The following is a 12,583-nucleotide window of genomic DNA, read 5'->3' on the forward strand; positions in this document are numbered from 1 at the left end:
CAATGGCAGCCAACTGGGCTGGCAGCGTGTGGCCAGGGCACCCAGTCCTGGCCCAGCCACCCTCCTGCCACCAACAGAACCAAATAGACAAGTGGTTGTCACTTCATTGAAGCAGAGCTTGTAGCTCCCAGCAAGAGGCTGTCACTGCTCAGCCTCAGCCCCAGGGTGCTGCCTGGGATGAGCTCTGCCCCTTCTATTTAAGCATCAACAGTTTCTGCTGTCAGTGCTTGGAAAGTGAGTGGTGTACAAAACACTGCCAGGACAGCGTGCCCAGCAGTGGGCTTGGGAGTAAACACAGCTGCTCTGGGAGGGCTTTTTTAGGGAAAAAAAAAAAAAAATTATAAGATCCTAGAGTTCTTCTTTAAAAACCAACTGTAGTGTCTTTAAAAAAAAGAAACCGTAAGTTCTTTTGAAAAAAAGATTATAAAACTGTTTCGATCTACTAGTGCATCTCACCTGCAGTCATTTAACAATGTCACAGGCCTGGCCCAGGGGACAGCTGGCCCAAGGGAAGCTGCAGCAGAGAGGGGATGTCCCGATGCTTGGGACGTTTCAGACCATGCTGAAACACACTGTGCATTGCTGCAGGGCCACAAGACCTGGTCCTGCACCTTCCAAGTGACCCAAGTGCTCCTTCCCCCACCCCTGACACTCGAATAGGATTTTTCGTTCGTTTTTGGGGAAAAACCCAAGGACAGGTGCCCATCTCTTAGCAGGGGGATGAAGGCACAGCTCCCTCAGCATCTTGTGAAGTGCTCGGTGGGTTTGCAGGACCCGGAGCAGGGTCGGAGCAGCAGAAGCGGCTGCAGTTCCTGGGAGAAAAGACAAGCAAGGTCTCAAGGCAGCCTGAAGGAGCCCAGGTCGAACTGGGAGCGACTCCAGGAGGGAGGGTTTGGGTGCTCCCTGCTGCAATGAGACGGGGCGGGATGGGGCGGGCCGGGGGCGGGGGAGGCGGCGGGGCCGCTCCCGCTCTCACCGGGCAGCGCGGCCGGAGCCGGGCGGGAGGCAGGTACGGGGGAACCGGGAGAGGACGGGGGGAGCACGGGGAGGGCGAGCGGAGCCGGGGCTGTCCGGTCCCTCCGGCCCCAGGTGGCCACTGGGAGATGCCCGCGGGCGAGCGCCCGGCGGGGCCGGCGCGGTGGGGCTGGAAAATGAAGCAAAAATGTCAGCGTTGGAGTGTTCCTGCTACTTTCCCTCTGCTTCTTGCAGTGGAGGGTGTGGGTTTAAGGTATAATGTTGTTTATAGAGGGAGAAAAGTACGGAGGGTCCTTTGTTGACTTTTGTTTTGGGGAGTGTGGAATGAAACCCCATCATTCCTGCGCTGCTCCAGAGATGGAGTCATCTGTCCTTTGTGGTGGGCAAAGGGCCATCCAGCCCGGGCTGCAGAGGATGCTCCCTCTCCGGGACAGCAGCCTTACTGCAGAGGAATCTGGGAGCGGGGACGGAGCTGCTGGGGGTTTTGCTCCTCTTGCATTCAAAGATTCCCGTTGTTCATTGCCCCAGCAGCAGAGTTAACCCTCAGCAATGTGGCTCCTTCTCCTCCTGGGGACAGCACAGGGAACCCCCATGGTGTTAGGCAGCCGGGTGAGCAGGGATGGAGCTCCAGGGACTGGTCTGGCTCATGCTGTCTGCACCACCAGACTGCAAATACTCTCTGAGTGCTGTCGGAGAGATCAGAGACCTGGAGGCGCCTGCGTGGATCGGGGTGGCCGCGGGTGGCTGAGCGTGTAGTGCCCACTGTCCCTCCACACCCAACCTCGAGGTGAAGCATCTTCTGGCCCCTGGGTGACCCTGGGCTCAGGGAGGGCTTTCAGTGCTCCCTGACGCGTTACTGCCCTGCTTCCCCCCAGCTGCCAACCTGTAAACTGGTGACGGAACAAAGCCCTTCCCTCCAGCTTGCAAAAATACCACTACATAGCATAAATGCCTTCTCCAGGGAAACAAAGTCTTTCCAGCAGGCTCTGGAAAAGGTGGCAGAGGAGCAGCTGGTGAGCAAAAGGAAGGACTGGTGTGTGTCCCAGAAGAGAAAGTCCTGAGTAATTGCAGGTTCAGGCCCGGTAGCATTGGAGCGGTTTTGCAGCTGAGGTGCCACCCTGGAGCTTCCAGGAGTGTGCTGAGTTTTGCTTATGTCTTTATTTCCTTTAAGTGCCAATTGCCTCAGGAAAACCCCAGCAGAGGTTGGACACAGTCAACACCCCCATTTCGTAAGGCAGGAGTCTGATCTCACCCATAAGGTGGAGGAGTTTCACCCAGATGATGCTGGGGTGATGCAGGGCTGGGCTGGCAGCTGCTGGGGGAGGCAAGGACACCTCCTGGGCACCACAAAGCACCACCTTAGGCAGGAGCAGGTGGCTTTTAGGACAGCTGTGGCCATCACAGGGACACAGGCACTGCCAGGGAAGGGGCACGTGGCACCCTGTGCACCCACCGTGGGGGGCTGGTGGCTCTGGGGTCAGCTCTTGATGGTTATTTCAGAGACCAGGTTGCTGGCAGTGGGGAGGTGGTGAGGGGGAGCCCCAGAGCCCCCCACAGAGTCAGTTCTTGTCTGCACTTCTCATTTGTCACTTCCCTACTCCAGGGACAGCCCTGATGGGGGAGAGAAGGACTAGCTCCATGCTGGCATCAAACCTGGTACCAAACCCCAGTCCAAGAGCTCCAGCATCCTAGAACTGAGTCTGTGCCTGGGGGCAAGGAGCCCCCCATAACAGGGCTTTCTGATCAGACAAGGGGCCTCACAGAACAGCTTTCTGCAGGGAGAGAGAAACAAACAGCCTAGCTGGAAACACCCTGGAAATAAAGGTAAGGAGAAAACACGGATCAAAGGGTCACAGTGATCCCCCCGAGTTCCTTAACAGTCCTGCCCAAAAGCCAGCAAGCACCTGGTGCCATGTGAGCTCCTTCTGTGACAATGTGCTGTGGGTCCAGGGAGGTCCACGTCCCAGGACACGTGTTCCTTAAAATCAAAAATGCTTCTACAAGAAAGCAGAGCCTGCCCTCAAATCCTGGAGGAAGCAGCTGGAGTTTCTTCTTTCCAAAGAAGAAACTCTCCTAACAAGACCTCATGGTGTTGGGCTGAGTCTAACAGCCCATGTAATAGGGTGTGCAGTGAACATCATCATCTCTCCTTGCATCACAGAGTGAGACATCATAAAGTCTATTGGGTTTATTCTTCCATCAGACTCTGTATATACTGCTCAGGAGATTTCACAGATTTGGCCAATAAGACAGTGAATTGGTATTATCGTTTTTTTGTTTGGGACCAGTAAGAAGGACACAGTTGGTCCCACGCCCTGAGGGGCCTGTGCACCCTTCAACTTCCTTTTGTACCTTTGATATTCTATCTAGAAATAACTTCATATTAATCTAGTTTCTGCATTGCTGAGCATTGCTCATTATTGAAACATTGCTGCATTACTTCAGGACACTTTCCTCTAGGATGCTGAGTTATACGCAGCATTAATCTTTAATTCTGTTCTCCTACAGTTTAAATCTGAAAAATGTTCTAGGCAGCTGCCTCAGTTTTGTGTTGAAATCCTGCCTCAGGATATTAAGATTTAGTAACACAAATTCTCGCCTTAAAATAGCAGCACAAAATGTTCTATTTACTCATAATGTGAATGCAAAATATGCTGCGTCCCTCACATGATCAGTGGGAGCACACTGATAGTATCTGAAAGACAAAGGAATCTGGTGGAAAACCCCACGGGTTGTCCTTGCTCTGATGGGCAGCAGCACTGGATGGTGTTCCAGGTCCCCACCTCCCACCCCTCCTCACTGCAGCCTGGGGCACTGCAGTGCTGCTTATTTTGAAGAAAATCTGCCTGAAGCCCTGCAGTGCCCCAACACCAGACACTGTCAGCCCGATCCCTGCCTGGCAGCACCTCGTGTGTGTACTGCTTGGTCCACCTAGTGTTGGCAAAGGTTCCGGCCCAGCCTGTCTGCACGCCCAGCACCTGCCTGGGCAGTTATTGCAGCATCTGCAGGGCTGGGGCCAGGGCTCAGCTCCCCGGGGCACAGCCGTGTCCAGCAGGTCTGGGACACTTCACCTCCTGTGGCCAGCAGGGACGTGACAAAAACATTCACCACTTCTGGAAGTGCAAAACACAAACCTCCTCCTTGAGGCAGCTCAGGAGCTGGGGGGCTCAGGCTGGACGAGATGACCTCTAAAGGTCCCTTCCAACCCAAACTGTTCTCTGGTTCTTCTGTTTTGCTGCCAGGGTGTGACCCTGCAGAACATCTGCTCTGAGCTGGTGGTTATAAAACCACAGTGGTGCCATCGCAGAACTCTCCCAGTGCTGCTTTGCTGACAACAGAAGCACCTTTGGGGCAGAGCAAACCCTCGCCGATGCTTTTCCTCCCCCTGCAGACACAGGATGAACCTGAGGAAGTACCTGATCCGGGCACTGCACCGCCTGCAGAAGGGCCCTGGCTACACCTACAAGGAGCTGCTGGTCTGGTACTGTGACAACACCAACACCCACGGCCCCAAGCGCATCATCAAAGAGGGCCCAAAGAAGAAATTAATCTGGTTCTTCCTAACGCTGCTCTTCGCATCTCTGGTCTTCTGGCAGTGGGGAATCCTCATCAACACCTACCTGTCCTACAACGTCACCTCCTCTCTCTCCATTGGCTTTAAGACCATGAAGTTCCCTGCAGTCACAGTCTGCAATGCCAATCCTTTCAAGTAAGTTTTTCTCTGCTTAATTTACCCCCAGTTTACCCCTTCAGTTCCGTGGCTCCTGAAAGGTGCTGTGGGTCTGTGCCCATCTCAGACACCACACTGGAAGTACTGATGGAAATAATCCATGGAAATGAGCTGCTGCACATCCCGGTGCCTTGACAGCACCTGGTAACTTCTCCTTGTCCTGCAGGTACTCGGAGGTGAAGCACCTGCTGAAGGAGCTGGACAGGCTCATCGAGGCAGCACTGGAGAGGATCTTGCAGCCCACACCAGGGAACAGCAGTGAGATGGTCTCCCCACCACTCAACCTGGAGCTCTGGCACCAGATACCCCTGGTCCTGATTGACGAGCATGACAAAGACAACCCTGTCATCCTGGACATCTTTGAGAGCAACCAGACCTCTGCAATCAACCAAACCTTTGCTGACAACGCAACGGCTGATGGTAACCAAACCTCCATGGACAACCAAATGGATGGCAACAAAACAGCTGAGGGCAACTGGACTTCTGTGAGCAATGAAACAGCTGCTCCAGCTGCCCCAGCCAACACCACGTCAGAAGAAAAGAAGTACAAGCTGGCAGTGAAGCTGGTGAGTGGGTGCTGGGGGAGGTAGGTGGGTGCTAGGCAGCGATGCAGCCTGAAGATTGGCATCTCTTCCCCACCAGCTGCCTGTGGCCACACTGCCTTGGGGCTCTGGCCCCCTGGGTACAGGGCACATGGAGCCCTCGGGCAGTTTCCCAGATATTTCTAGACTCCTGGGAAGTAGGCTCTGTGCAGGCTCCTGCCACCATCCCCTCTTCCTTGAGGGTCCTGGAGGGTCCCCCCCTTGTTCCCAGGGAGCATCATGCAGGGCTGGCACTGGGAGAGGCCATTTGTCCCCCCATGGGCTGGGGTCACACCTTCTCTCTGTCCCCAGTGCAGCCACCAGGGCTCTGACAACTGCACCTACAGGAACTTCACCAGCGCGGCACAGGCGGTGACCGAGTGGTACATCCTGCAGTCCACCAGCATCCTCTCCAAGGTCCCACTGCAGGAGAGGATCAGGATGGGATACCAGGCTGAGGACATGATCCTGGCGTGTCTCTACGGGGCCGAACCCTGCAACTACAAGTAGGTGGTGACCTGTTCAGTGCTGAGTGAGGGTACCCTGGCACAGCAGGGCAGCCCCAGCTGCAGCCCCTCCTTTCCCACAGGGCTCTGGGAAACGTGGTTCTGCCATCAGTGATTCTCTTTAGCACCAAATCTCTGTTTCCAGTTTTGAGAACAGGGAGTGGGCAGCAGCAGCCTGGCTGCGAGGCCTGACCCTTCAGCAAAGGGGGCAACAAGAGTAATTACCAAAGAATGAGCTGAAACACCAGCCAGAGCTGTTGCCATAGCTCAGATCAAGTAATTATTTCTCTCATCTGCATGACAGACTATTCCTTTCTATGCTGACAAGTGTAATCCCCAGTGGCTGGGTCTCTGTATACACCAGTACCTCACTTTGCTGCTTTTTTCAACAGCAGATTGATTGAAATTAAATCAGCTGAAGATCCTACACAGGCATTCAGCACAGCAAGCAATATAAAGTGAATCCTGGACGCAGCTGCCCTGGGCTGGCCCCACCAGATGCATTATTTTATAACCTGTTAGTTGTCCCTGAGAGTCAGTGTTCTGTGTTTGATTCTTCCAGAAATTTCACCCAAATCTATCACCCAGACCACGGTAACTGCTACATCTTTAACTGGGGCATGGACGAAGAGGCTCTGAACTCCTCCAACCCTGGAGCAGAGTTTGGTAAGAGAGAGCTCTGCTCAGGGAGCACACGAGGGACAGCCAGACCCTTCCCCAGGGAATGGAGATGTCTGTGCATAGACACAAGAAAACAAACTGGGGTTTTTTTTTCCCCAAAAGCCTCACATTTGGATGCAATTCTTGATCTGAGTAGGTTTTTTTTTTTTTTTTGGTGCCCCAGGGCTGAAGTTAATTCTGGACATCAGCCAGCAAGACTACATCCCTTACCTGTCATCAGCTGCCGGGGCCCGGCTGATGCTGCACCAGCAGAAGAGCTTCCCCTTCCTCAAGGATCAGGGCATCTACGCCATGGCTGGGACAGAAACCTCCATTGGGGTGCTGGTGGTATGTGTGGCATTCCTCTAGAGCAGATTGTCTGAGCAGAATGTTATCTGATGGGACTGCAACCAAGTTTGTTTAAAGTCTTGGCTGAACTGGCTCAAACCAAAAGAGTCAAGGTATACGCTGGCTGCGGCCCGAACAGTTTATGGAGACTTTTATGTAACTGTCCTGGCAAAGTGCTTTATTGAAACCAAAATATTGAGCTCAGGTCATTGTTCCCTCTTCCTTTAGCATGTCAGGGGGTGCCTTGATAAAACATGCTGCCCCTGAACAACCTCCCCAGCCTCGACCCAGCCAGGGGAACAGGCAGCATCTCCTCCAGCTCTGCCTCCTGACAGTCTTTGGGGTTTTATCAAAACCATCAGGGGATTCAGGAATTAAGTCTCTAGAAAACGGGCACCTGGAGAGAAGTGAGGATTTGCTGAAGTTTGAAGTTTCTGTTGTCTTTTAGGACGAACTGGAGCGGATGGGCTACCCCTACAGTGACTGCACCATGAACGGCTCTGATGTCCCTGTGAAAAACCTCTACAGCCAATATAACACTTCCTATTCCATACAGGTAAAAGACATTTTCAAATCAAACAAGCCTGGTTAGGAATAATCATCAAAACAGCTTAAACCTTTGACCAGCATGCAGGATGAGTGGAGCACCAGCAAGACTAAAGCAGAAATCAAAACCTAAAACGTGGGAACCTTCTCCTCTGGTGACAAACCAGCACTGGGGCCTGAGCACTCCATAGCCCCAGGTTTGGGAATGAATCCAGTGGAGATGTCTGTGTTGCAGGAACAAGACCTGATGATGCAGGCATTAAAACCTGCATCAGAAGCTAAGGAGCACGGCTCCGGGAGGGATTCCTCTCCTGAGGAATCTGCTCTGATTCTTTCATCCTTTTCTCTTTAAGGGAATCCAGTAATTTTTCATCCTAAGAGCGCCTGCTTGTTTTGTGTAGGACATGAGGACAGTCCTTTGCCTTTCCTTCACACTCAAATTGGGATGAGAAAGTTGAGTGTTTGTAAACCTTCAATCTGTAGAAAAATACAGTGTAAGCATTAAGCAGTGGTTAATTTGTAACAGGCTATATAGCATACAGGAGAAGCATTTCTGGAGGGTGAGATCTGGCAATAAGGAAAACAACAGAACTGTTTGGGGGTTATTTACAAAAGCCTGAAGATAGACCCAGAGAAGTGGGAGGGCTTTGGTCTGCAGGTGTTCTGATACTTCTGCCTTTATGTAATAATAACAATTGGACCACTCCACTGTACACTTTCAGACACTTGTATAAGGTTTAAACAAATACTTGAAATGGTTGCACTATAACTTAAAAGTTGCTGAATGCTGACAGGGGTTCTGTGTCCACATAATTGACGTCACTTCAGAGACCTCTCAGCAAACCCAGGCTTTTCCATCACCCCAACTGCAGTGAACTCTGCAGGCGTTCTGTGGCCCACAGAAACTCTCTGGTTGTTCTAGCTAGCTGGAGCTGTTAAATTTAATTATCTGTTCATAGACTTCGTTATTGCTCTGTGCACTGTTTCATCCAGAATCCCACTCCAATCTGGGGTGATTAACTTCATGCCTCACCGAGCTAATGGCAGTGCTGCAGCCCAGCTCACTGCTGCTGGGGCTGCACTTCAGTCCTCCCCAGGAGAGCAGCAGATGTACAATGAGATAATTCTGATTTCTAAAACCTGCTCTTTATGTTGAAGTATTTTTAGAGTCATGGCTTTAAAGTGGAAACCAGCCCCGTGTCAGGGTGTCCAAAAAGCCTGGAGACACCAGGAGTGTCTGGGGGGTAGTGGCACATCGTTACTCCTTTTTGGAAACTACTACTTAAGTAAAGCCCTGAACTGTCAGGGAATGAGCAGTTCCTGGTGCAGCTGGTAGCAGACACCAGGTCCCCTTCTGCTCCTGGGAGGGGATTCAGCCCCGGGCAGCTCACATCTGGGACATGCTCTGCAATCTGCTGGAGCTGCAGTGAAAATGGGTGCTGAGGAAAAGGGCACCTGCAGCCCTGCAGGCACAGCTCCTTGCAGACCGGTGTCACACCACACCCAGACTTCCCTCTGCAGCCCCAAAATCAGCTAAAGGGAGAAAAAAAAAACCCAGAGCCAGGTACTCGTGGGCAGCAGAGGCTCCATCAGGGAGGCAGCAGAGGCTCAGCTCCCTCTGAGCATCTCCTCCTCCTTCCCCTCAGGCCTGCCTGCGCTCCTGCTTCCAGAACCACATGATGGAGACCTGTGGATGTGGGCACTACATGTTCCCTCTGCCTGCAGGGATCAGCTACTGCAATAACGAAGCCAACCCAGGCTGGGGTGAGAACACAGACACTGCAAAAATGGCACGGGAGAGTTCAGAAACAAACTGCTGCCACGGGGCAGGCTGACCCTGCAGAAACTCTGCATAAAATTACTAATTTTAAAAAATTCTACTATTAAATTTCTCCTACTAGTATTTAAATTCAGTTTATTATTAAATTGTCTGACCCTCTGTCAAGCTTCTCAAGGAAAGGCAGCTTGGAGGGGAAGACAGCAAACTTGTGCAGCAGGCTCAGACTGAAATAGTTATTTTTTTAGATGAAAGGGATATAATCCAGGAAGTGGGGTCCTTATCTAACAGATGCTTTAAATGTTTGTTTTCACCATGCAGCCTATTGCTATTCATCACTGAGATCCAGCATAAAGCACAGACAGATCTGCATTGACTCCTGTAAGGAAACGTGCAAGTGAGTACCCACACCACTGTGGCTGGAGGGCTGGGGGGATCCTGCATTTCATCTCCCATCAGTTCTGACCTCTCAAAATGGCAAAAAAATCCCATGGGGCTGCTGCTCTGCACCAGAACTGAAGTTCAGTGACTTCAGAAGAGGGGAAGCTTCAGTCCCCACGTTCTCCTTTCCTCTCTCCAGCGACACACAGTACAAGATGACCATCTCCATGGCAGACTGGCCATCAGAGGCTTCGGAGGTAACACTGATTCCTTGTTTTGAAATATTCATTAATAATTACCTGCTCTTAGCCACATGAATCACTCAGCAGTTCCAGAGCTAATGTCCAGGTAGCAAGTGCCTCTTTGCTAAATTACACATATTCAGCATGCAAACAAAGACTGGTGCCAGGGCATGGGGCAGGAGGAGGGACACCCCCATGGCAGCACCTCCTCCCCAGGTCCTGGGGGTTCCTGCCCCAGCAGGATGCCCAGAGAGGATGCTTCTGCTCACTTCTGAATAAATGTTTCTTTCCTAGGACTGGATTTTCCATATTCTGTCTTATGAAAGGGACATGTCAACAAATGTGACTCTGGACAGGTAAGTGAAAGGAACAAGCACATCATCTTCTCTGTTGAACACATTAGATTAACATGAACATGGGCCAGAGCACACGTGTGCTAACACAAGGGAACAGCAAGATTTGGTGCACGTTAGCCTGCAATAAAGCAAATCCACACTGCACTTTGTGCATCACCTCTGCTCTCCACGGTGATGAACTGGGTCACACAAATGTGAAGTTTCAGTGGGCACCAGCTGCAGCACCACAGTTGCCACCTGCAGGAGGTTGGGAGCTCAGAGGCTGCAGGCCCCAGGGTCCAGCCCTGACCAGAACCTTCCTCCCTTCACACTCCATCTGCCAACAGCAGCAGCACCAAAACTGGGTAACTGTGAGGTACCCTTGGGGAACCTCAACCCTGGGGAAAGAGGAAGGTTTTTTCCCCCAAGGAAAAAGAGCTAAAGAAGCAGGGAAAGGTTTCACAGGTGCTGGCTGACCTGCACATATTAAAGCCCCTGTCAGGTGTGGAGGTGCTGCAGTAGAGGTGAGGGATGGCCACAGCTCCACACTGAGCTGCTGTCTCCTTTACAGGAATGGGATCATCAAGCTGAACATTTACTTCCAGGAGTACAACTACCGCACCATCTCGGAGTCAGCTGCCACCACGGTGAGTGCCCCCTGCCCCCAGACACAGCCTGCACGTTCCCATCAAACAAATGCCAAAACAAATCCCCCTGGGCACCAGGCAGGGCTCATCAAGTCGGGACCCCCCAGCCCTGCCTGGAGATGCCCCTCACCTGAGCCCCGGGGGTGCAACACGGGGTGGGCTGAGGGGGTCTGACCGGGGTCTGCAGCCTCTGGGCTCACTCTGCTCCCCTCCCCGCAGATTGTTTGGCTGCTGTCGAGCCTGGGGGGTCAGTTTGGGTTCTGGATGGGGGGCTCGGTGCTGTGCCTCATCGAGTTTGGGGAGATCATCATCGACTCGCTGTGGATCACCGTGATCAACCTCATCAGCTGGTGCAAGGGGCTGAAGCAGAGGCGGGCGCAGGCGCGGTACCCAGACACCCCCCCGACGGTGTCGGAGCTGGTGGAGGCTCACACCAACCTGGGCTTCCAGCACGAGGACCTGGGGGCTCTCCCCAGGGAGGAGGGGCTGCCCCCCGAGCCCGGAACCCCCCCACCCAACTACGACTCCCTGCGGGTCCAGCCCCCCCACGTCCTCGGTCCCGACAGCGACGTGGAACCCGAGTGAGCAGAGAGTGTCCCCTCCCCAGGGGGGCAGGGCCTGGCACTGCTGAGCCATCCCTGCTCTCCATCAGACCCAGGAAAGGATGAACAGCCCTGCCCATCCGTGCTGCCCCCCCATGAACGTGTTCACTGTGAAGATGCTCTGCCTAATAAACCCTGTGATGAACAGAGTCAGTGCTGGGCTCGGGCTTTGGATACAGACATCACACAAATCACCACCTTCATTTCACAAGGGGTTTGCTCACACCTGGGTGGGAAACAGATTCTGAGTGAGGAGAGAGGGGGGGGGGCAGCTGTGGAGGCTGTGGCCATCCCAGGCCAGCAAGGAACAGGAGGGCCAGATGGTGGTGGGTGTGTGGCCCTGGCCTGGTGGGTGCTGAGACACAGCACAGCATTTCCACCCCTAAGTGACTACAATGGAAACAGAGGGAAAGGAAATCATCCCCTTGCTCCTGGAGCCTCGTGTCTGCGTTCACTGCTCGGGGTTGCTCAGTGCTCACACCCCATGGGCACGGCTGCTGGAGGGAAACACTCAGACTCCACAACGATTGGGGAGCAGGGGGGAAGTGCTGGCACCACTTGGAAATAAATAAATTAGTTTAAAAGTTGACTTCAAGTTCCCTGTTGGCAGTGGGTGCAGGTCAGTGCTGGCAGGAGGGTGATGGCTGTGGCTTGCAGGAAGGGGAGGCACAGTGCTCACCCCGACGTGAGGGGGGCCAAAGGGGTTGGTGGTCCCCAGGGCACTGGGATGACTGACACAGTGAGCTTACCCAGCCTCTGGCTTTCCCAGGAGACCATCACAGCCCAGCTGGACCTCCCTTACTGAAGTGCTTTTGCAAACCTTCAAGAGGAAACAATCGTGTGGTTGAATCACGCGAGCAGAACGCGATGTTCTGGGCAGGGCGCCCAGCGGGGCAGCGAGGGGCTCCCTGCTCCCTCTCCTCCTGGGGTTCCCCGAGTGTGGGGGGCTCAGGGCTGGGGGGCACAGAGTGCCCAGGGTCCCTCCATCTCCCCTCAGTGGTGGTGGAAGTGGTGGGTCCACCAGGAGCAGAACCAAGGAACCAGGGCACAATCTGGCAGGTGAGGTGCTGACACGTCCCTGGGGGGGGGGGGAATGTTTGAGTTGAGAATTCACTGAAATAGTCAAACCCTTAATTACTGGTACACAGCTTCTGTAACAGCAGTAGTAATGCAATAGTAACTACAAGACAGTCATGCACACAATATCTGTAGCTTCAATTTTCTAAGCATTTTCATTTGCAGAACTCCCTACT

General features: G+C 53.2%; 1 protein-coding gene across 1 annotated transcript; it reads left to right on the forward strand.

Moving 5' to 3' along the window:
* The first annotated feature begins 944 nt into the window (after positions 1–944).
* SCNN1B (sodium channel epithelial 1 subunit beta) lies at positions 945–11,479 on the forward strand. Its single transcript, XM_071760627.1, has 14 exons — positions 945–1,009; positions 2,579–2,799; positions 4,367–4,684; positions 4,872–5,271; positions 5,599–5,792; positions 6,355–6,458; positions 6,637–6,800; positions 7,249–7,356; positions 8,993–9,110; positions 9,445–9,520; positions 9,704–9,761; positions 10,041–10,102; positions 10,653–10,728; positions 10,948–11,479. Exons 3-14 carry the CDS (start codon positions 4,374–4,376, stop codon positions 11,311–11,313), a joined length of 2,037 nt encoding a protein of 678 aa, XP_071616728.1. The 5' UTR covers positions 945–1,009; positions 2,579–2,799; positions 4,367–4,373; the 3' UTR covers positions 11,314–11,479.
* The last annotated feature ends 1,104 nt before the right edge of the window (positions 11,480–12,583 follow it).

The sequence above is a fragment of the Heliangelus exortis genome, chromosome 17 (assembly GCF_036169615.1).
Source record: "Heliangelus exortis chromosome 17, bHelExo1.hap1, whole genome shotgun sequence".
Lineage (NCBI taxonomy): Eukaryota > Metazoa > Chordata > Aves > Apodiformes > Trochilidae > Heliangelus > Heliangelus exortis.

What these genes read in the sequence shown, in the direction of transcription:
- SCNN1B (XM_071760627.1), top strand. Translation starts at nt 4,374, where the DNA reads ATGAACCTGAGGAAGTACCTGATCCGGGCACTGCACCGCCTGCAGAAG. An exon ending in GCCGAACCCTGCAACTACAA is followed by an intron (nt 5,793 to 6,354) that starts GTAGGTGGTGAC and finishes TGATTCTTCCAG; the next exon opens with AAATTTCACCCAAATCTATC. An exon ending in ACACTTCCTATTCCATACAG is followed by an intron (nt 7,357 to 8,992) that starts GTAAAAGACATT and finishes CCTTCCCCTCAG; the next exon opens with GCCTGCCTGCGCTCCTGCTT.